At 49.0% G+C, this 24,709-nt stretch overlaps 1 protein-coding gene across 1 annotated transcript in view; it reads right to left on the reverse strand.

The window, feature by feature from the left end:
- The window catches only part of B3gntl1 (UDP-GlcNAc:betaGal beta-1,3-N-acetylglucosaminyltransferase like 1), a 63,386-nt gene extending 43,577 nt beyond the window's left edge, over window positions 1–19,809 (reverse strand). Inside the window, 5 exon segments of the mRNA XM_042696572.1 lie at window positions 5,140–5,205; window positions 14,326–14,390; window positions 17,695–17,794; window positions 17,883–17,999; window positions 19,754–19,809. Of these exon segments, the coding sequence (XP_042552506.1) occupies window positions 5,140–5,205; window positions 14,326–14,390; window positions 17,695–17,794; window positions 17,883–17,999; window positions 19,754–19,801 (396 nt within the window). The 5' untranslated portion in view covers window positions 19,802–19,809.
- Between the last annotated feature and the right edge of the window lie 4,900 nt (window positions 19,810–24,709).

Here is a 24,709-nt window from a genome sequence, read left to right on the forward strand (position 1 = left end):
AGACCCTCAGAACATGTGCCCACTTCCTCAAGATGTGTGTCGCATCTCAGAATGTATCCCAATCTCCTCAAAACAGGTCCCCTCTTCAGAACAGGCTCTCCTCTCTATCTCAGAACACAACCCCATCATCGCAGAACATGTTCTCCCATCAGAATAAGTCCCCATTTCCTCAAAATACAGCCCTGCTACAGAACATGTCCCCATCTCCTCCTGTGTAACTGGTATACTCCTGCCATGGGGCTCATGCTGTAACTGCCAGTCCTCTGCCCTGTGCCAGTATGTGAGCACGACCCGAGGTCCACACAGGGATTGGCCTCTATTTACAGGCCCCTTTGACCATTTAGAGGGCTTGATCCTCACCTCTGAGCACCTTGGAAGTGTTCAGACCTACAACAGGTAGATCCTGCAGAAAGTGCAGGTGGTTCATCTAGAATACGGTTCCAGTGGCTGGGGCTATTGCCAGAGGAGGTGAAAAACTGGAAGGAAGGGAGGGAAACGAAGTCAGGTTCAAGACCAGAAGGCTCAGAGCCAGCAGTATTAAAGGCCAAGGAAGCCAACAGTTTATGTGACACCATCCAAAATTATATCTGATAGGAAGCAAAAAGAGGGAGTTACAGGGCCACTGACAGATATATTCTGAGGTGGGGCTGTGACCTGAGGGGATGGATGCACCCTCGTGTGGGATACAGGGCCATGTTCTGAGGGGGTGAGGATCTGCAGGATCATTTCTGAACCACCTATGAGCTGCCCAGACTGCTCTATCAGTGAACCAACTGCTGTCTCTAGGAAGGCACTTGGAGAAGGTAAGCAGAGTATTCCTCATGCCATGGCCTCCTAACCCCAGGCAGAACTGCAGCCATGGCACTCAGTCGCCTGCCTTTTGTGACACTGCCATTCCTTTTCCCTCAAGAACCAAGGACACCGGCAGACAGTTCAGTACTCGGGTAAGATTAAATCCCTCTAGGACCTTCTAGGTCTCTAAGGGTATTACTAATTCTAACCCAGGCATGCATGCGAAGTGACTATTGACCTGGTTGTGGGGCTCACAGAGTTGGGGCATCCATGTGTTCAGACAGACAGACCCCTTCACCAGGACTTCTTTGGATAAAGGTACAGCACAAGGGACCCAGAGCCAATACTGTGAAGCTCAGGCACTCTGACTAGCTGACTTTTCCTTTTCACCTGGGCCATCAGAACATCTACATTTACCCAGCTTTTGGCATAACTAACACATCGGACTTAAATGGTCAACTGTGGTGTGTGGGACCCAGGGCAGGGGAAAATCTACTCCAGGCACAGCTGGCCTGTGACTGGCATGAAGGACAGAACACATATATGTACACATATCAATAGCCTACAGAGAGACATAACACATACATACTTAGTATATCTCTATCCACATACACACAAAAGTACTATGCATGCAAAATGCCTCAAAACTGCACATACAATGTGCATATGTTCCCTGCACACAACATACTTGTATGACAATGCAGATATACAACATATATACTGGGGGTGCCTGCGTGCCAGCTCCACTCAACTTTAGGAATTAGAGCATGGCACAGGGGAGGGTAGTTTATATAGACACTGCTTGTGTCTATTTCTTGCCTTATTGCTCTGGCTAGGAGTTCCAGAATCATACTGAAAAAGAGTGGAGAGAGTGGATGTCCTTTTAAAATTCACAGAATGGTGCATGAGGCCCTGGGTTCGATTCCTCAGCACCACAGCCAGAAGTGGCGCTGTGGCTCAAGTGGTACAGCGCTAGCCTTGAGCTGAAGAGCTGAGGGACAGTACCCAGGCCCAGAGTTCAGGCCCCACGACTGGCAAAAAAAAAAAAAAAGATTGGGCTGGGAAGGTGGCTCAGTGGTAGAGCACTTGCCTTGCATGCATGAGGCCCTAGGTTCGGTTCCTCAGCACCACATAAGCAAAAAGTAAAAAGCCGGAAGCAGCGCTGTGGCTCAAGTGGTAGAGTGCTCGCCTTGAGCTGAAGAGCTGAGGGACAGCGCCCAGGCCCAGAGTTCAGGCCCCACGACTGGACCCAAAAAAAAAAAAAATTCACAGAATGGATAAAGGTAAGTCTGTACTTAGAGGTGACTGCCATCTTACTGAGAGGATAAGGCTGACAAGAGTGTATTTAGAGGCAAAGCACTCCACTCACAGGGTGGATGAAGGTGGATGAGACTATACTCAGGGTAAAGATCCTGACTCAGCCTCCGAGGGTGGATGAGGACTAGTGAGACTGTATTTAGAGGGGAAGTTCCTGCCTCACAGGGTGGTTGAAGGTTGGCAAGAATGCATATGGGGTAAAGATCCCTTCTAACAAGATGGCTGAAGGTTCTAGGAGATGTGGGTTTAAAAAGACAGGAGTCACTGGCACTGTCATTTTTGAATGCTTGCTCTCCCCAGTGTGAAATGGAGCTAACCTCATGGAGATGCCTGAGAGTTCAGGCACCTGAGTCCTCTTGTCCTCACTGCTTGTGGCTGATGTCTACGTTCCTGTTACTGACATTAGCCCCGACTCCCAGAGGTAACTGGATGTTCTGAACAGAAATCCACTCAGTAACCCTCTGTACAAGGAAGGCCTATACTTAGCCAAGGGTAAGTTCCATGCACCACTATGCCTATCTACAAGGTGCCTCATCTGTGGGGTGATGACATCTTGCCTCCAGCCTGACTAGCCTTGGTTTTCCTGAAGCTGTGCATCCCGTGGCCCCTTCCTCTGGCCACCTAAGGACCCCATGGAGCAAACATGGAGCTCCTCACTCCATCCCATAGGCTTCAAAATGCATCTCTGTTGCAAGGACTTGGGAAACAAGTGATAGGTAGGAATACACACTACACTTACAGCTGCCCAGGACTGCTCAAAATGTAAAATTCTGCAGTGAAACTAACAGTGGCACAAGTCATTAAGGTGTTTCCTCCTAAGTCATTTTCTTATAAGGTTTTCTTGACCTTAAGGAAATAATGACAGAGTAGGAATAAAGAACATTCATTTCATTCCTTCAGAACAAACTACGCAGCATAACAGACACAGCTGCTGACCAGCAACTGTAGATTAGGATTCTGTGGGTCACAATATTAGCCTTCCTTGGGCTGTGTTGGACACAACCATTGGTCACGCCATCCTAGGAGTATGGGAGAAGGGATGGAGGTGCTCCACCCACCTTGCAGCTGTGTACAGATGTGACCACGGTTCTGTACCACATGCTGAGTGGAGCTTCTAGATCTAGTCACAGTCTAGACTGTGAACAACCTATAAAATGTAAATCTTAATTTGAAATGGTTGTTTTGATTAAAACAAACTGACAGTTTAATAATTTTTCCAAATTCCTAAACATTCTTAGCTAGCAGTTTGCTTGAATGAATGGCAAAGAGACCTAAGAAAATGACTTCAAAATTGCATCCAGTCTGTTTCAGGATGGAAATGAAAACGTATTTCCAAGTATCTTGCTCTCCGAATGTCAACACTCTACAAAATTTTTACAAGTTTCCAGTATATACTGTAAGTTAAACATCTGGAAACACGTAGCCTTTAACATGGGCTGTAGACCACAGCTACACAGACACTACTTTCCACCCGGGTCACAACAGTCTGTCTCTTCAGTTTCACAACAAGTGAAATAGTACTAGTAGTGTTCTCAGCACTCAAGCACACAACTTTGGGAAAGAAGCTTCTTTTTTTTAATAATCATAATTTCTTTCTTCTCTAACTTCCAGATGCAATTTTCCTCACCTTTCAGAGCCATTGGGAGGGCTTTCTAAAAGTCTTAGTCCTTACATACACTGCACAGAAATCCATAAAGACAGACTTGCTTCTTCCTGACAAGGAATCAGCACCCGAAACACATTTTATGCATATAATCTCTCCTTCATGTGACTAAGAGGCCCACCAGGACTTTTGGAGGCTGGGATAGAAATGCCTAGGCCATGGCACTCAATGAGGCCAGTCCTTGGGCTAGGGGTACTAATGCCTAGTACAGACAGAGCCCTCACAGCTTCATGAGGGATGTGCCGTCAGACACTCTCTGATATCTCTCTGGCTATAAAGGGAAAAAAAATGAAGTATTCTATGCCTTTAAACCTTAGAACAGCAACTTCTGGAGTCTGTGGTCACAGACTGCCATGAAAATGTGCAGCTACACATATTTGTGGCTTCTCCTCGGTAGGCCCGGGACCCATTCAGGATCCAGAAAAAGACACAAAGTTATCCTGCCCTCGATGACACATGCCACACACAGAAGCCTTTATAGTCTACTTGGGGCCCTGGGCCTCCCAGGACCCTGCAAATCCACAGTGGGGACACCAACCAGGACTCCTCTGCTACAAGGACAGCAGCCTGTCTTCCGTCTGAATTTCTTGTCTGCTTTCACACACTTATGCACATACTGTTGTGTCCCTGATCCACAACTTTGAACTTGGGACTGCCCTCAGATTTCCTATGGGGACGAGCCTCCACCTTGTACCCAGACAAAAGTGGACAGAAATTGGGCATCAGTAGCTCACATCTGTAATCCTCACTACTCGGGTATGAGATCTGAGGATTGTGTTTTGAAGCCAGTCTGGATAGAAGAGTCCTAAGACTTTTATCTGCAGTTAGTCAGCACAATGCTGGTCAGGAGACAAGGCTCAAGAGATACAGCACCAGTGTCAGTGAAAAACCTGAATGAGAGCGCAAGGCTTATAGTTCAAGACCAGTACTAGTGAACCCACACACACAGAAAAAGAAATGGCAGCAAGGACCCTGGGGGGAAGGGCCAAGTGAGGCATACATGCTCTCATTCCTCCAAGGTGATAGGTGAGGACAGGCAGGGCCCAACCAACCTCCCACAAAGCCCAGGGTGGTCAAGCACCTATGAAGCTCAGAGGATGAGAGATTTTAAATCTGCCAGTACTAGAGCCCAAGGCTCAGCTTCAAAATGCTGATGACAAAGAAGCATTTTGAAGTGTCATGCAGGATCCAAAATGAGAAGCATGATTTTCTTCAAAGGAAACCACTCTGGAGCACTGGAGACATGCCAGCCACAGAACCCTGATCATACGTAAACTCTTTTCACACTGAGGAAAGGTCTGTGTGTACAGAATCATACTGACAATCTCATCAAAGGTGGGACAACACAGGAAAGGCACTGTACTCACGCTTGTTGGGCGCTGGAGGGCAGCTTCATGTTGCAGCCTCACTCTCTGGGGCAACATCACATCATCCTGTGTAAAGAATACATTTTAAACTCATAAGCAACTCCATCACAATAGCAACCCTATCTGCTACTGGCAGAGCAAGAGGTGTGAGAGGGTAATTCAGCCGGTGTCTAAGCACCAGAACGCTTGCTGGTCATCAGGGAAAGGCAGTCGCCATGCAACAGATGGGAAAATAGAAAATCCTGACAATTCCAAGGGTGACAAAGACACTCACTCTCCTGTGAGAAGTGTCACAGCTGTCCGAGCGACAGTCTGGCATTGTCCAAACTGGAGGTATGTATTCCTGGTAATTTTACTACCTGGATAGAAAAGTCCTATCCAAATGAGACACAAACAGGAATGCTCACAGAAACCTTGCTTGGACATGGAGCATTAATTGCTTGAGTGTTAAATGGAAAAACAAATGGCACCTTACAACTTTGTCTACTTAGTGCTGAGACTCAGTTACAGCCGCTCATATCAATAAATACACAAACCAACAATGAAAGAATAGATTGAAACATTATTCCATATATTATAATTCAAAACAAAGCAAAACTAATTGCATTACTTAAGAAATATGTATGTTATGCAAATCATAAAGGAAAGTAAGAGCATTATGACCTTGTAGGTCAGAGCCACGTCCCTCTGAGGAGAGGGCTAGGAGCAAGGTGGCTCCCTAAGGTGCTGGCAATAGGCACCGCCTGACCAAGGGACAGCTACCTATGCACAGCTTCACAGCTGAGCTTTCAAGTGCACACTGTGCATTTTTCTGTATGTTTGATCTCATGACAACAAAAAAGTATTTATGTGGAAGATCAATAAGCAAAGATTTAAATATTGTATTTAAAAGGCTAGGGTTATGGCTCAAGTGGTATAGTACTTGTATAGCAAGTTCAAGGCCCTGATTTCAAACACTAGTGTTGCCAAAAACTTTTTTTTTTCAGTTGGTGCTGATCCTGGGGCTTGAACTCAGGACCAACATGCCATTTCTGAGCATTTTTGTTTATGGCTAGTACTCTACCACTTGAGTCACACCTCCACTCCTGGCTCTTTGGCCATTAATTGGAGGTAAGAGTCTCATGGACTTTCCTACTCAGGCTGGCTTCGAATCATCATCTTCAGATCTCAGCTTCTAAGTAGCTAGGATTATAAGCATGAGCCACTGGCACCTCACAAAACTCTTTAAAGTTTTTTTTTGGGAAAAGCCCAGTGCAGGTGCCTGCAATTCTAGCTATACCACCCTGAGCAACTGACTTGACAGAACACTGGAGTGGCTGTTTGAAGACATAGCTACAGAGCCAACTGGTTTCCAAGTGCACATGTACAGGGGTGGGGCCAGGTTCCCCAGACACTGTGGTTGCTCTAGATCAAGGAGCCATGTATTGTGCTGTTTCTCCCATAGCAGAGTTCATGCATCCAGGAAATAAAGGGGTAGATCTGAGAATGATACAATTCACCACCACCAAAAGTGACCCAGTAGCAAAATTTTGCCTCCTCTTCCCATGGCCTTATGCTCTGGGTGCGAAAAGTCCTAGTTTCAGGGGGAGTGGGGGATGCTTCTACAGGAGACACCATACCAAATGGAAGTTAAGACTGCCCTGGCCACTGTGGGGTCTTCATTTCTCTAGCTAACAGTGTGAGAAGGGAGTCGTGTGGACAGAGATGACTGATCCCTCCCACAAAGAGGAAACCTGGCTGCCACCCTATGACGGAGGGAAGAAGGTCTACCATGCAGAACAGGATCACCAGGCCCTCTGTACTAAGGTCCGATTCTTCAGGAATGAAGGTATGGGCCCCCTTCAGATAAAGAACAAGACCCACTGAGGGTCTTGCTGGGCACTGGTGGGTCACATGTGTAATACTAGCTAAGAGATTTGAGAATTGTAGTTTGAAGCCAGCCTGTGGTATAAAGTTCATGAAATTCTTACCTCTAACCACTAAAAAACAAAAATCTGGAAACATTTCAAGTGGTAGAGCACCAGCCTTGAACAAAAAAATCTAAAGGCAACATCTAGGACGAGTTCAAGACCCAATAGCAGCACATACATATACATCTCCTTATTCACCTATCATATAACTTAAGACAGGCAAACTTTGTATCAGTATTTGAGTACTACTAATTCTGTTTCACAGTACTTAAGTTACAAGCTATCAGAAAAGTAAATATTACTCAAAGACTTTTTATACACAATAAGGCTGTCTCATATAGCATAATAAGTGAAACCCTACATAACTTGTGATGTTAATTTTGCGCCAGCTTGACTGGGCTAAGGACTAGTAAATGTTTTGGGGTATAGGTGTGTCTATAAAGGTGCATTTGGAAGAAATTAACTTTTTAAAAAAAATTATTGTAATGGTGATGTACAGATGCCTGACTTTCCTCTCCCCAAAGTTGCATAGTTAATTTTCTTTTTTTCTTTTTTTGGTCGATCATGGGGCTTGAACTCTGGTCCTGGGCACTGCCCCTCAGCTCTTCAGCTCAAGGTGAGTGCTCTACCACTTCAGCCACAGTGCCACTTCCAGTTTTCTGGTGGTTAATTGGAGATAAGAGTCTCACAGACTTTCCGGCTGGGGCTGGCTTTGAACAGTGTTCCTCAGATCTCAGCTTCCTGAATTCATTTTCCAACCTAACGTCTAGTGGGTTTCACTGCTGAATTGGTTCACCCTTTGTCCCACCGAGAAACTAGCTTATGAATCCGAGGACTTAGTAAGGAACACCCACCCTTTTCAAGGTCCAGATAGAACAAAATGGTGGAAGAAGAGATTTCCTCTTCCTCTTTCTGCTTCAACCAGGAAGCCTATCTTCAGCTCCTCCCAGCTAATGATACTCCTCATTCTTGGAAATTGGGACTCTGAAAAAAGGTACTTAGTACACCATTGGTTCCTCTGGCTCTCAGGCCTTTGGCTCTGGACTGCAAGTTACACCATCAGCTTTCCTGGGACTCTAGCTTATGGACAGAAGAACATGGGACTCCTCAGCCTCTATGATCATGCAAGTTTCTCCCTACCTATATATCTCTGTATGCCCTATGTCTTTTCTGAAGAATTCTGACTAATACAGACAGGGTTAATCAGATTCAAAGTTGGGGTCATGGTTAGTGTTTTTTGTATTAAGAGTTTTATGTAAAAAAGCACAATTGCCAGGTACTAGTTTTCTATGTAAAAAGTATAATTTCCTGGTATTTCCCAGCTCTCAAGAGCCCAAACAACAGGGGCTGGGAAGGTGGCTCAGTGGTAGAGTGTTTGCCTTGCCTGAGGCCCTGGGTTCGATTCCTTAGCACCACATAAGCAAAAAGAAAAAAAGCTGAAGTGGTGCTGTGGCTCAAGTGGTAGAGCACTAGCCTTGAGTTGAAGAGCTGAGGGACAGCGCCTAGGCCCAGAGTTCAGGCCCCACAACCGCCTCCCCCCCCCCCACAAAAGAGCCCAAACAACATTCAAATATGATTTCCATCACTTCTATTAGAAGCAGCCCCCCACCCTGGGATTCTGAACGCTCTGAATCTACAGGAGCAAAGAGAACATGGAAGGCATTGACTCACTTGCCAAACTACCAAGAAACTAAGGCTGAGGCAGTGAGCAAATATTCAAGTCGAAAAATAAACAGCAAAGCAGGTACCAACTTCTTTTGGAAATTATGACCACTCTCTTGACTATAAATAAGTCCCTTGTTCTCTGGAGGCCACTGTAAGAAAAAAAAAAAAAAAAAAACTTGATGAAAGACTGGAGAATGAAAAAGTCTTTATTACACATTAAAGTGGGGGTGGAGGCTCTGATAACAAGCCAGATCTGTTTCAGCTGGGTGATGATCCCATTCCTTTTGCAAAGTTCCCTGCCTACCCTGGCCCTGCCTCCTACTCCAGTCAGGTCCATTGTGCTCTAACTGGTGCAAAACACCAGGAGCTGATTAACCAGGAGCTGATTAACAAGGCCCGCTAGTATTTCAAACGCAAAGCAGAAACACTAAAAGAAGAGATGCAAAGAGCTGTGAGCACCAGCTTTGAAAGCTAGTGTACCCATTTCAGAGTTTATGCCAAAGAATTTGTGAAGATCTCTCTTCTAATGGTGAGAGGTATGTTTAACGCCTCATTACTGGTTTTCCCTGATATGTCTATAATTCTACAATGAGGACCAAGGAATCATCATTGTAGAATGACCAGGCAATCAGGAGGAGGATTAAACTAAATTAGAAACACAAGAAAATCCAAATCTATATTAAACATATGGAAAATTTGATAGCAGAGTAGTTATTTCTAGAGAGATAATAAGCAATGAGCCTGAAGATATGTAAAAATAACTTTTTCAGAATTCAGCACAACAAGACATGAAGATGGCAAACTGGGAAAGGAAATTATATGCAACTGGAGTCCCAAAAAGAGAGTGAGGAAGAAGAGTGGAGAGTCCACATGTGAGGAATTTCTATGACAGAAAGACACCAGCCTAGATGCACCAAACCCAACAAATGCTAAGTCAGAGAGAGAAACAAAATCCAGGAGCAAAGTCAATTCCAGGAGATGTGTGAGTTGGGATGATATGCTCAACATCAATACTTAGAAAAGCTAGGAGGAAGCTGGGCAACAGTGGCTCACGCCTATAATCCTAGCTACTCAGGAGGCTGAGATCTGAGGATTGTAGTTCAAAGCCAACCCGAGCAGGAAAGTCCATGAGACTCTTGATCTCCACTAAATCACCAGAAAACCGGAAGTGGCACTGTGGCTCAAGTGGTAGAGCGCTAGCCTTGAGCTGAAGAGCTGAAGGACCGTGCCCAGGCCCAGAGTTCAAGACCCACGACAGACAAAAAAAAAAAAAAGAAAGAAAGAAAGAAAAGAAAAGCTAGGAGAAGACTCAAACAGCAAGACACCAGCTAAAAAGCTCCACAGAGCCACTAGAAGCCCAAGGAAGGGCCCTGATGTGGAGGAGAAGGAAGCTGGGGAGGCATGCAGACCACAGAAGGTACTGTTGAGGTGGCTATGCAGCCTTAGCCCACAGACCTGGTTATCAGAAAAAAGGGTGGAATCACCCTGGTCATTAAATAGGTCTAAAAACTGCTCCTTATAACAAGAATTACCCAAAGGCTGATACAGAGACCTGCTCCTTTCCAGTCAGCTTCAGGATACACATTTATAACAGGCCTGTACAACAGGAGGGAGACTCAGCTGTCAGGGAGAACTTAGGCAATCAGAACCAGTGTATGCAGAGTAGCTTGTGGGCCTAGATAAGCTGCCTCTAAGATATGAGAAGAAATACCTTTCAGGCCTAGACCTTTAAAAAAGTTTTTTTTTAATTTAAATAACCCACACAAAAGGAGTTCAATTTAACAAGTCAGACTGTAAGTATAAGGCATCTCAAACAGTGTCACCCTTTCCACTGTTCTCCCCTAACTTTCCCAATTGTATCTATTTGTTTCTATCTTAAGTTACATAGCTCAACTTTTTTTTTTTTTTGCCCGTCCTGGGGCTTTAACTGTGGGCCTGGGTACTTCCCTGAGCTGCACTTGCTCAGAGGCCCTGCCCCCTCAACTCCTGAGCCCCTGCTGTAGATTTCTGTTCTGTCCTTGGGCCCTGCCGCTTGCTGTTTCCCTTCCCTGCTAGATCGTGGATCTCTGGGCTGCTTGCTCTGACCTCATAGCTAGTAGGAAAGGAATTTCTTTTCATTTGAGAGAGAACAAGAGTCCCTTCTGACCAGCAAGATTCCAGAGGAAGAAGGAAGAACAAGCAATTGAAGGCACCCTGAGCTAGAAGCTGCTACCTGACACTAGCTATGATTTTATATCAGAGCACTGGAAATCTGACTCAGGCGACACCAGGAACACAAGTACATAGTAACTGAGCCTTCTCAAGGGCAAAATTCAGAGTCATCTCCCTTGGGAAATTTTGTTCATCTTCTGCCCACTTTGCCCTTATCACCACTGGAGCAAGAATCTGTGAACAGGATCCGGGCCAAGTTCCTGCATAAACATCGCCACCCAGGAGGAAACTGGGTGAATGAGCCCAGTGCCATCCACACTGACAGGTCACAACCTGCAACCTCTCTCAGGCACAGGTAGCCTGAGATTGGAGCTGACCACTGCTCCCAATCTGTTGCAGGAAAGCACAAATGTTTCAGAGGTACTCTCTAATTTTTCTCCTTGGGGTTCTCAGCAAGATCAAATCATTCTCCCCTCCCTGTCCTCCTCTTTGGACTCTGTACGTTGCCAACAGCGTGTCCTCCTAGGGCAGGCAATGTGTTTAGATATTGCTGTCCCCAAAATGAGTTTTTCTTGAAGTTTCTGTTGGTACACAGACCTCCCAAGCAGGAGCATGTGCCGGTCATCTCTTCCAGTAATAGATCTGTCTAACCTTGAGCACTGTCTTAGGGATGTAGAAAGAAGTGTCACGCCTCTCTCTGAGCCCACAAGTTGGTGGGGTGGAAGCATAGTGAGACAGACCAGAATATAAGGACAGATCAAATCATGGCAGGAAGCACAGCCGGTGCCCAGTAATGAAGCAACGTGAGCGTGCTGAGTGGTGGTGAGAAGTGGCTTACCTGCCACTATGACAGGAAGCAAAGTCTTCAACCCAGCATCTAGGAATACCTTGCTCAGAGAAAAATTCACAGGTAAGCTTGAATGCAATTCTCCTTGGACTGGGTTTAAAGGCCCACAGCTCGCAAAGGAAACGCCCACTAGCTGCAAGTCACTCTGAAGCTTGTTAAAAACACAGAGCTGCCTTGAGACCCTAAGAGCATGCATCTGTAGTGAGTGACTGGAAGGCATCGTTTCTGCAGGCCTCTCCCTGATCAGAGGCTTCAGAGCCAGAGCTCTGAAGAAGCGGCTGAACAAATGCCGGTGCTCCCCTTTTCTTAAGGCTTAAAATGAAAACACTCTGTAAAAATAAAAACATTTCAAAGATCACTATTGTCTGAGTCATTAGTCCCTTGGAAAAAATCAAGTTTAGTGGCATTTGGCAAGATCTACAGATTGCCAAAAATAATACACTATACAAATAAGAGGAAAATACAGTGTGCTGAATTGCAGACACCATCAGAAAGTTGAGCACCTCCAGCATTAAGACTTCTCACGACTCTCATAAGTCCTTGATAGGCTTTGTCTTTCCCCAGTTCAAGAAAAACATTCCTGAAAAAGAATAAAGGATATCTCTTCTGGCGAAGAACAAGATGTTTACCCATCATGGCTATGGCTGTCTTTGCATGGAACTATTAGAGTGACTGAGAATGAAAAACGAGCCCCGAGGGTCAGAAGGTGTTAAGAGAACAAGAGGGAGACTACATGTTCAATGGAAGGAAACTGGAGAAATCTGGTGTTTGGTTTAAGAAAATAAGAAGAGGGCTGGGAATGTGGCTTCATGCCTCACATTCATGAAGCCCTGGGTTCGGTTCCTCAGTACCACATACACAGAAAAGGCCAGAAGTGGCACTGTGGTTCAAGTGGTAGAGCGCTAGCCTTGAGCAAAAGAAGCTCAGGGACAGCACCCAGGCCCTGAGTTCAAGCCCCAAGACTGACCAAAAAAAAAAGAATAAGAAGAATGAAAGAGCAGCAGGAACTACATGCTAGGTTATGGTTTGACAGCAGAGCTATTTGATGCATAGGTTTACCAGGACTGCAAACGTTATATCCCTCAAGTCCTGTACAGAGCGTTTTGGTGATCAAGGTGCAAAGCTGAGTAAACATGAGATAAGAAGAGGTTTTCTTTGAGTTAATTTTGCCCCAACAGAAACAGAGAGAAGAGACCCCAGAGCACAGAAGTACCAGAGTAGGATTCTGATAGGCTAGAAGCCTGGGCAGGGGACAGCAGACACAAATGAAGGTTCTCAAAGCTTGTCTTTTTCTCTCTAAACAGAAACCCATGGGGAAAAAAAGAAGGTAAATAGATCTGTGGCTGGGGACAGACTGTATGTGCACTCATACACTCTTCCTCCACATTATAATCCTGTGTCCTTTCCCAGGAATTTCCCATAATCACAACACAACACTTTCACCAGCACTGTGCCAGTACATGCTGGCAGACATCTCAACTTATTTCTAATTCTGTCATAATGAACAACCCAGAGCAATCTCTGCATAAATCTTTCTTCAACATACCTAGAGGTGAAATTTAGAGGAGTCAGGCACACAGCATTTTTAAAGTTCTTGAACAAAATATACAGTCACATTGTTAATGTGGTACCAACTCATACTTTCTGAAATACTATCTACATAAAGTACTTTATTTTGTTTTTTTAAATTATCTCACTAATTTATATGATTACAAATGTAAATGTTTGCAATTTAACTTTGACTGATTTAAACCTCTGCTTGTTGCCTGCATGGCTACACCTGAGTTCTGGCCTCAGCCTATGAACCCACTAGTCCTACGGCTTGAACTTGGGGCCTGGCACTGTCCCTCAGCTTTTGTGCTCAAAGTTAGTGCTCTATCAATTGAGCCAGAACTCCATGCCCAGCTTTTTAGTAGTTAATTGGAGATAAGAGTATCATGGACTTTTCTACACAGGCTGGCTTTGAACTGCAAACCTTACATCTCAGCCTCCTGAGTACCTAGGATTACAGGCATGAGCCACTGGCACCCAGCTGTTTGTGTTTTCTTATCAATTGTGAAAAGCTATTTCCAGTTCTGGCTATTAATCTCTTAAGTATCATATTTGCTAGTATCATGTTAGCTTACTTTTTGTTTATAATATTTTCTGCAATGCAGTCTTATGTTTTTATGACATTTTATTCATTGTTAATTAACTCAGTTTATGTTTTTATGACATTTATCCTTTGTTAATTAACTCAGTAAGTGCTATTGCAATTAAGTGGCAATAACCCATCAACTTTAACTTCTAAGGCTGAGCATAATATGTTTAAAAATAAGTTATAAGAACCACACTAAAGGGCTGGGAATGTGGCTCAGTGGTAGAGTGCTTGCCTACCAGACATGAAGCCCTGTGTTTGATTCTTCAGTAACAAACAAACAGAAAAAAGCCTGAAGTGGTGCTATGGCTCAATTGGTAGAATGTTAGCCTTGAAAAAAAGAAGCTCAGGGACAGTGCTCAGACCCTGAATTCAAGCCCCAGCACCAATAAATAAATAAATAAAATTTTTTAAAGGAACCACACTAAGATGTATAATCATTCAAAATATAAATAGTTGTTAACAGAGTTACTTACTGAATCTAAAAAGCAGAGGTAAGTCCCTGAGCTCTGTGCAACTGCTTGATTTTTAGAATATCCAACTGTTGGAAAAAAGAGAAAAAATAAAAACCTCTTATAATTCAGTTTTCAACAGTATCAAGTTTAGGGTACTTTACAGTCTAAGAGAACTAGGGACACGTGGCACTACATGGAAAAGTCGGAATTCAAGGACAGTAAATGAAAAACAATGTCTACATTTGGTAACCGATGTAAGGGAGTACAAGTAAAGGCATATCCAGTATCTGCCATAAAATTAAAACAAACGTAATATGCCCCCTGGGAGGAGTCCGTAAGTCTGCTGATGAATCAGGACCTGGTTACACAGAGTTGATCAACTCCCAACCTGGAGGGCAGCTATCCAAGCATTATACCCATGGAGAAGTGTAAGATCACTGCTGGTGCTGGCTGTACCTGAGTATGAGCACACTCAGCTCCTGCTGTCACCTGAGTGTGCTCACTACACCTTGCCTGGTATAGATCCAGCAGAACTTTGAGCTCAGTTGTCACAGAGAGTGGTGCCCTTTCTAACAACCTAAAGGTAGAGCTGCCTAAATGTAGACTGAAGAAATGAGATACTCAACACTGAGCAAACACAGCAATGTGGGTGTCTCACACCAGTGTCCAGTGAAGGACAACAGCCTCAAAGCAGAGGCTTCTGGGACACACAGCAGGGGGCCTAGGAAACAAGAGTTCTGTGCTTAGGAAGTGAGGAAGGGACCAGAGGTTGGGGACTCTGAGGGACCAGTAGTACATTTCCATTAGGGTGCTGGGTGAATGATGTATTCAGTTCATGAACAATAACCCAGTTGTATGAGTATGGATGAACTTTGTATTTTATTAAAAGCTCTTTAAAAATAATCTTTGTCTGCAATGATACTTATAGCTGAGCAGAACACAGTAAAGCACCAAATGGTGCTTTAAAAAAATAAAAAAGGTAGCCAGGCGCCAGTGGCTCACGCCTGTAATCCTAGCTACTCAGGAGGCTGAGATCTGAGAATCACGGTTCAAAGCCAGCCCAGGCAGGAAAAGTCCATGAGACCCTTATCTCCAATAAACCACCAGAAAACCAGAAGTGGTGCTGTGGCTCAAGTGGTAGAGCACTTGCTTTGAACTAAAGAACTGAGGGACAGCTCTCAGGCCCGGAGTTCAAGCCCCATGACTGACAATAAATAAATAAATAAAAATTTAAAAGGTATGAAAAGCTTAACAGATAAAAATCACTGCAAAGGGAGATTCAGAGGGCACTGTGTTAGAACTGTAAATGTAAATGTTAGAAGAGTGAAACATAATCATGCAGAACAGATCTCTGTGGGACACCTAACTCTTTAAGGCAGGCATGTGTTTGGGAAGGCCAGCACAAGCCTCCCACAGAACTGACCACGGAGCTGAGGTGGCTCAACATCACCCTGTCAGGCTACCAACAGAAGCAGTATGCAGTCTGATATACAAGAGCTCAGCCTAAGTACCCAGCCAAGGGTCCTTAGAGGGGCATTTAGCCAAGAACAGGGCACTGATGGAGCTTCATGAGGCAACAACTGTGTTCCTAAAAAAACAGGTTGCCAATACCTGAATCATATTAACCAGCTGGTCACAGATTTGATGCCACTGAGAAAAGTCATGCAAGGTAAAACAGATGTGCAAGCGCCCTTCTGCAAGGGGTTCAAATATTGTAGCAGTTTCATTTCTAGCATTAATCCCTAGAGCTAACCAACCCAAACCAGTTAGCAGAATGACTCCACATTTCAAAGGATGACAAGTGTAAGCATGAGCAGAGGAGGAAATGACCAGGGAAGACAAAGCACCTAGCTCCGCCACTGGGGTGGAATCATAAGCCATCACAAAATAACTGTAGTTAATCTTTGCCATCCTTACGATGTGCAGGCAGAGAGAACATCTCATGAGAACTCAACCAAAGAACTGCTTGGGAAACAAAAAGTGATTTTCTACAAGCACATTGAAATAAGCAGGAGTTCTGTTCCAAAAGTTGCTTATTGGTGTTGGGTTTTAAGAGAGAAATTGAATCCTTGAATTTGTGTAATGAAGGCAGGCATATCTCACTGAGAAAGCTGGAAGCTTCTCACAATGAATCTTGTGTTTGGCAAAGACAAGGAATTTGCTTTAATATTACTGCCTCTGAGAAAGTCAAATGTTTGTATGGGGTTCCATGTTTGGGGAGGCCCATCCCTTAGTGAAGGGGGCAGGTTTCTATGGCCACAGCAGGAAAAACTCAGCTCCATGGAGAAGTCCCATTACACATTCCTGGAGAGGAGAGATGGGCTGTGCTGAATTCTTACTTTAGCAAGAGGTTATACAATCAATTTTCAATAAACACAGCACTCTTGGAAACAGACAATGAATCTACCCTAGCCAATAGAACGTGTCCTGTTTAAGAAAATATATTATAGGAAATACGTCCTTTCAGATAGAGTCAAAGTTCCTATGGTGTTACTGTATAGTAGAGGACTCTCATGAATTCTCACCATTTCTCAAGGACAGCAGGACAACTTCGTCTCATAGCATTCCACCTTGGTCCTTCAGTGTGCTACCAATCAGCTGTGTTACTGACAATGAGTACAGACACAATGAACTCTGTGACAGAATAGTGTTTTATGAAAGGCAAAATGTTTCTAAAATGGAGGCCAGAAAAGGTGTCACATTTTGTGACCATAAAATGTCTTTCTAATTCAACTGTAGAAAATGTAAAGTCACTTTTTAAATTTTTTTGTTGGTTGTGGGGCTTGAACTCAGGGCTTGGGTGCTGTCCCTAGGATATTTTGCTCAAGACTAGGACTCTACCACTTTGAGCCACAGCACTACTTCTGGTTTTTCAGTGCTTAATTGGAGATAAGAGTCTCATAGGGACTCTTCTGCTTGGGCTGGCTTTGAAACATGATCCTCAGATCTCAACCCCCTGAGTAACTAGGATTACAGGAATGAGCCACTGATGTCTGGGTACAAATCACTTTTAATAAAAGAATATTAAAGAATGTTTAACCAGTTTCAGATAACAGCTTACTTCACACATTTTAGAAGAAATGTAGTTTGCTTTTGTCCTGATCCTAGAATTGAACTCAGCCTGAGTAGACTATCCCTGAGTTTTTTGCTCAAGGCTAGCACTCTACCACTTGGGTCACAGTGCCACTTCTGACTTTTGAGTTAACTGAAGTTAAGAGCCCAGCCACTGTGCTTGGGGTAACAGCTATGTGCCACTGTGTCTAGCCATTAGTTAAGATGGAGTTGTGAGACTTTTGTGCCTGATCTCTGCCTCCCAAATAACTAGTATTACAGGCATGAGCCACCATGCCCAGCTAAACTGCAGTTTAATAACCTAAGTATGTTACTCACCTCCTCGAGGAGAGGGAGAAACATGCCCTCCAATGACCACAGGGATGCCAGAATCTTCCAGCTTCACTTTCCATTTCTCAATGATAGTCATAGACTTGTCCTAGAAGTGAACACTGCAGGTCAGGAAACTTTCCTGAAAGCTAATTTGTAGGAGGGCTAAACCACCCAATCAGCGGATCCATAAATACCTTACTGGCATCATCAAAAATGGAGAGCTCCATAGCACCTTCAAAGTCCTGCTGCAAAACAGACTTCAAGCATTCATCCAACCAATTTTCAGCATTGTGGACTGGGAGAATAATAGACTGCAATTCAGAGAAATGAATCAATAAACAAATGTGAGGAGCTGAATTCCCCTCCCCCTGCTTTAATGGACTTTTGTCAGCCACATCATGCTCCTGACCTACAGAAGCCTAAGTCAGAGGCTTCCTGGACAAGGCACTCCCTGACAAAAATGTCTATTCCTTCTATGCAAGCTCTTGACATCCTTTTGTTCTATAACACCTATAATGTTTTAGTTTTCCCTAAAATTGGTGGCTGGCACTAACTCTGTCTTTTTCACAAATCCTGCAAAACTGAGAACTTCTCAGGTGGTATGGAATAAAATCAGTGGACCTGACTACCACCAAAGCAACTATCTTATAACTTTGTAATTATCACACTAAAGAGCAGCCACAGAAGTTAGGTTGTGCTCATTTCTGAGTAAAGAAAAGTGGACAGACTTCTGGCTTTCTTGGTATGTAGACCAAGCAGGTGCGTGTACAGCTGCTGGCATTCGGCCCATCTTGGGTCCTCAGCTCCTCCCCGGCCCGGCATTCCCGCCCTCGACTGACCACGCCCCCTCCCCGCCCCAGCTCGCCCGCTCTCGGCCGACCACGCCCCCTCGCGTCCCCGCCCCTGCTGACCACGCCCCTCCCCAGCTCCCCGGCGTTCCCGCCCCCGGCCGGCCCCGCCCCCTCGCCTCCCCGGCGTTCCCGCCCCCGGCCGGCCCCGCCCCCTCGCCTCCCCGGCGTTCCCGCCCCCGGCCGGCCCCGCCCCCTCGCCTCCCCGGCGTTCCCGCCCCCGGCCGGCCCCGCCCGAGCTCCCCGGGCCCCTCCCCGCCGCGCCCCGCGCGGTCCCGGGCTGGCCCTGAGGGACCCCTCGTGCGCGCCCAAGTACTCGCGTCGCACACGCCGTGCGGGGTTACGCCTCGGTGGGCGCCCGCGTGCCATTTAGACAGGCCTCGGGGCCTGGACCCTACTCGGGCAGAACACCTCACAGCACGCGAGGGTCCGCACCCGCTGCCTCCGGGCGGCGTCCCCGACGCGGGCGGGGCTTTGCTTCTGAAGGGAAGCCGCCGGCGTCGGCTCGTACTTCCTCAGGACGCGGGTGAACGTCCGTCAGGGGGGCTCAGCGTCCGCCGCGAGAAACGACGGCGGCGGCGCGCGGGGCGGGCGCGCGGGGCGAGCGGGCGGGCGGGCGGGCGCGCGGGGCGGGCGGGCGCGCGGGGCGGGCGGGCGCGCGGGGCGGGCGGGGCGGGCGCGCGGGGCGGGCGCGCGGGGCGGGGCGGGGCGGGCGGGCGCGCGGGGCGGGCGCGCGGGGCGGGGCGGGGCGGGCGGGCGCGCGGGCGGGCGGGGCGGGCGCGCGGGGCGGGCGGGGCGGGCGCGCGGGGCGGGCGCGAGGGGCGGGCGGGGCGGGCGCGAGGGGCGGGCGGGGCGGGCGCGCGGGGCGGGCGGGGCGGGCGCGCGGGGCGGGGCGGGGCGGGGCGGGCGCGCGGGGCGGGGCGGGGCGGGCGGGCGCGCGGGGCGGGCGGGCGGGCGCGCGGGGCGGGCGGGCGCGCGGGCGGGCGGGCGCGCGGGGCGGGCGGGGCGGGCGCGCGGGGCGGCGCTGCCCGCACGGGGAGGGGGGCCCCGCAGACGGCGGGCCGGTCGGCCGCGCGGGTCCGTCCGCCGGGACGCAGGCACCGGCGCAGAGGCCGCGGCCGCGCCCCTCAGGGGTCCGGAAGGCGCCGGCGGGGCCGCGCCCCAAAAGGGCGCACGCGCAGGAGAAGGGAGCGCGAAGACGCCCTCCCGGCACCTACCACGACGGGTGGCCGGCCCGGCCCGACGCCGCCGCCCGCGCCGAGCATGGCCGAGCTCCCCCTCCCGCTCGGGCTCGCCAGCCCCGCCTCCCCGCGCGTGCGCGGCGGCGGAGGGAGGCGGGGCCGAGACCAGGTTGCTTCCGATTTGCTGGTTCGGCGGGAGGGGCGGGGCAGGACCGCGTGCAGGAACCGTGTTGGCGCAGGAACACGTCGGGGCGTGCCGGAAGGGGCGGGGCCTGGCGGAGCCGGCGCTTCCGGACGCCGGGCGGGGGCGCGCGCCGTGGGCACAGGCCACGTGACCGGAGCTCGCCCCGCGCCGGCCGCGCGGCCGCCCTGGGGAGGAGTCGGCGAGCGGCGCCCCGGCCTGCAAAGCCGTCTGGGGGGATTGCCCTGCGCCGGCTCGTGAAGGTGAGCGGCGGGCCGGGCCCCAGAGCGCCGCCCCAGGCAGAGGCGGCGTTTCTGACCTGGCCCGCACCTGCGCGTCGCGGTCACCTGCACGCACCCCGCGGGAGCGGACGCGGACGCGCTCCCCAGGGCGCCCGGGGCCGGCCGTGACCCCGCGTGACCCGCCGCTGGGCCGAGGGCTCGCGTGCGTCTCGCCAGCTTCAGAGGAAGCCCGAGTAGAGCCGCCCCGAGCCCTGGCGGGCCTCCGTGCCTTGCTGAAAACCGAAGCGGACGAGGGCACAGGTGGGAGAGCAGCTCCCGGGGCTCCGGAACCGTCCCGGGCTGGTGCTCAGGGCACAGACGCCGCCGCCCGCGTAGCTCAGCCCGGGCCGCACCCCTCGGCAGAGCCCGCGTAGCTCAGCCCGGGCTGCACCCCCTCGGGGGAGCCCGATCCCATTGCTCAGCCCGGGCCGCACCCCTCGGCGGAGCCCGCGTAGCTCAGCCCGGGCCGCACCCCCTCGGGGGAGCCCGATCCCATAGCTCAGCCCGGGCCGCACCCCCTCGGCGGAGCCCGCCGAGCCCGGGCCGCACCCCCTCGGCGGAGCCCGCCGAGCCCGGGCCGCACCCCTCGGCGGAGCCCGCGTAGCTCAGCCCGGGCCGCACCCCCTCGGCGGAGCCCGATCCCATAGCTCAGCCCGGGCCGCACCCCTCGGCGGAGCCCGCCGAGCCCGGGCCGCACCCCCTCGGCGGAGCCCGCCGAGCCCGGGCCACTGCGGATCGAGGACAGACACCCGAGCACCGCTGGGCTTCGGGAATCTGAGCAGGGATTTCTGTGCTCTCAGATGAAGGCTAACCGTTGTTCCAGGTGCTCTGAATTAGTAAGGCTAGTGGCGGGCCGGCCTGTAATCTGGTTACTCCGTAGGCGGAGGCTCTGAGCCAGCAGAGACGAGACCGGCGAGACGCCCCTCCAGTCAGCTAACCAGGTGCCCGGCCCGCGTGGAGGCGCGGCCCGCGTGGAGGCGCGGCCCGCGTGGAGGCGCGGCCCGCGTGGAGGCGCGGCCCGCGTGGAGGCGCGGCTCCCACGGCGCGAACGCAGCAGGACGACTGAGTCGTCAAGTAGGATAAAAAAAGTGTTTTTTACAAAGCCCAGTTTCTATTTAAGTGCCAATTGAAAACGATATTTTTTTCTTAAATTCCATTGTATTTGCAAGGCACAGACTACAAATTGAAAACCTTAAGCCAAGGCCCGAGTAACCAATAACTACTTATTTCAGACTGATGAAAACAATCTGAAAATCTTTTTTTCAAGAACCTCATGCCTTGGGCATATCAAGAACTGTTACATTTAAATGATTTAGTAAGAGTAGCTTGCTAGTTAACAGAATGCATCCCAGCTGGAGATAAGGGGTCAGAGATTAGGTACTGCAGCTGGTTTCTGGCCCTCCCACAGCAGGGGGTGTTTGGAATTGGGCCTGGCTGCTTGTGTCTTGCTTCCTGCACATCTCTTGAAGCCAGAAATTTCCTTTTCACACCTTCCCCTACACAACTTGGAATCTCCTTTTTGCAAACAGAGTACCAGAAGGCACTAGAAATTCACAGTGATAGGTGGTGATGGTTTAAAAATCCAAGGGTGTTTGGGGCCTGGGGTCATTCTAATTAAGGTAGAGTCTTCTGGAAAGGCCAACCGAGAGACTTAGACTTGGCCTTCGGGACTGGCACAGCTCTGGTAAGGAACCAGGGGGATGAGGTGTATTCGAGTTTACTGGACTGAAACTTTGGGGTCTTAAGTCAGAAAAGAAGGATGTGATAAAAGACAAACAGATAAAGGACAAACAGTTGCATAGACACCCAAAGGGAAGTGACACAAAACTCCAGAAGCTTTGGGAATATTGAGTGGGGAGCTTATTAATTTTTAATTGCCATTTGAGCAAATACTGGCAAAGAAAGCTGCATTCAGAGGACTCAGTGCCATCTGCCCATGTGGTCCACGGTAGGGAGCACCAGCACTGGGATCTGAATGTCACATCCCAAACCCATGTCTTGATGCTGGGGTTTAGGAGATGTTAGAGAGTGCTCAGGTCATGGTGTCTTACACTTAACAAGATCAGTGTAAGGCATGAGGGAGCCTCACCTGTCTTCTACCTTGTGAGGACATTTGGGAGGTCCCATCTGTGAGGAAGGTATGCACACTGGACATTGAATCTGTTGTGTCTTAATCTGGAACTCCCAGCCTCCAAACTGTGAGAACTTAAATCCATTTATAAGTTATCTGAACTAAAGTAATTTGCTGTAGCAGCCCTAATGGACTAACACACCATCTGTCTAAATTAAGAGCTACACCAAATGGTATTGGTACAGGAGGCAGAGACTTGGTGAAGGCTCATGGTGTTGTGTGTGTGTGTAGCACTCCTGGATTGGGAGTGAAAGCCTGACCTATACAGTGTCATCAAGGACTGAGTTCAAGCTTTAACATGGAGCCACACGGATTCTTGTGACAATCTAAGCTCCAAAACTTCATGTGTCCTCAAGTTTGCAGTTGGGACAAATCTAAACAACTCTGACACAACTTCCCTGGGCAGTGGGTACTGCTTGGAGGTAATGAAGGCCTGGACCACAGGAGACTGCACATGCAGCCAGTTGATCCAGAGAATATACTAGTGGTTGAGGAGAAAACCAACCGGTGCACAAGGCAGCCTCTGCTGTTCTACATTGTGGTGGTGACTGGCTCTGGATTTAGGCCAATAGACCCAAGGTGGATGTAGTCCCATGAACTCTGTCCCAGCACACGCTCCTTCAGTCTAGACCTGGGAATTGCAGTGGCTATGAGGGACTCCTGTGGCACACTTAGGGAAGTGACTCTCCTGTGGTGTGCACCTGACTTGGGGCCAGCCCCTTGGGTTTGGTGTGTGCCAAACCCTTTGCTGCTCACCTCCAGCCACAAGCATAGTGCTGGACCATCAGAGAAGGTGGGATTTGGAATAGCCCTTCAGGAGAACCCAGGCGGCCGGCGAGGCCTTATCCCCTGCTCTCCGAATGGTTTCCATTTATTCCTGAACATTGTCCTACCTCAGCCATTCTTTTAGGAGTGGCCACATCAACACTGAGGGACAGATCCTACTGTGGGCCCACCAGCCCATCTCATTTCTCTACACAGCCATTGTGGTAGGCAGCTCTGACTCTGAGGCTGGCCTCTGGAAGAAGGACCCTCCCACTCAGAGCTCCTGGGAGCCACAGGCACTGGTTTGGACATGCAGCAGGTGTTCCTGGGGTTGTGGGCAGGAAGCTGAGTTACAGAGCCTGGACTGCAGGTGGTGACACGGCAGATCCCTAAAGTTTTGTCTCAGGACAGAAGAATGGGGCAGTTCTGTGGCTCTCCGTAAGGATTAAGATGCTACCCAGCACCTTGCCCAAGGTGACAACTGCCTGCGTTGTCAGAAATTCTGACAGGGACAAGAGACCCCACTGCCTAAGCATTTTCTTTTCTTTTTTTTTTTTGGGGGGGTCTGGTGGTGTGGCCTGAACTCTGGGCCTGGGCGCTGTCCCTCAGCTCTTCAGCTCAAGGCTAGCGCTCTACCACTTGAGCCACAGCACCACTTCCAGCTTTTTTCTTTTTGCTTATGTGGTTCTGAGGAATGGAACCCAGGGCCTCATGCATGTAAGGCAAGTGCTCTACCACTGAGCCACCTTCCCAGCCCTGCCTAAGAATTTTCTAAATGCCAGGCACTTCATAAGTATTATCATCATTAAAGCTCTGCACAACCCAAATGACCTAAAGCCAGAGGCTGGACGCCTGCCCTGACTTGGGCAGGAAGGGATGAGGTTCCTGTTGCAGGAAGCATTTAATTAACAGTGAAGCAGACATTTGGATCTCATGTGAGCATCAGCTTCGGGGAGAATGTTTGTCTTGGCCTGGATTCCCCATCAGGCCAGAAAACAGAGCCCAAGTCGGGTTTGCACATGGAATGCTGGTGTTCCAAGAGACTGAGGAGAGAGGGAGAGGGACAAGGGGCAGAGGCCAGGACCTGTGGGCTCTCCTGGCAGTATCCCCACTGAGGCCAGAGGCAGAGCCTTCCCCAGAATCCCAGGAAATCGTCCATCTTAGTAGGGAAGCAGGAAGTCACAGCTCCGTAGCCAGGTTGCCCTTTGGGTGGCAACATCCATAGGTGTCCTGATTCCTGGCCAGCTCAGTCAGTGGAGGTCACCCCCAGAACCAGGGTGGACAGGATGTGCTGGATGAGCCTGACAGGGCAGGAAGAAGACGATAAAACCACAAGAACTTCCAGGAAAAAAAATAATCAAACAAAATAAACCTCCATGTTGTATACATAGCACCAGAGGTTGCTCCACGTCCAGGTGGATGGCAGGTCACATCAGGGCTGCAGTGGGTTTGGCCCAGTGAGCCAAGCTGTCCAGTTGACTTAGGGCAGGAGCAGCTCTGGCTGAGTAACCTTTGGTGCTCAATGAAATGTCACCCTAATTGTGAACAGAAAAATGTCTCAACGTTGGTTGTAATGGCAACTTTATGGGACTTACTGGCATGAGATGACATGTCCAAAAACATCCATATGTGGG

The sequence above is a fragment of the Dipodomys spectabilis genome, unplaced genomic scaffold (genome assembly GCF_019054845.1).
Source record: "Dipodomys spectabilis isolate Male_0828 unplaced genomic scaffold, ASM1905484v1 ptg000208l, whole genome shotgun sequence".
In the NCBI taxonomy this organism is placed as follows: domain Eukaryota; kingdom Metazoa; phylum Chordata; class Mammalia; order Rodentia; family Heteromyidae; genus Dipodomys; species Dipodomys spectabilis.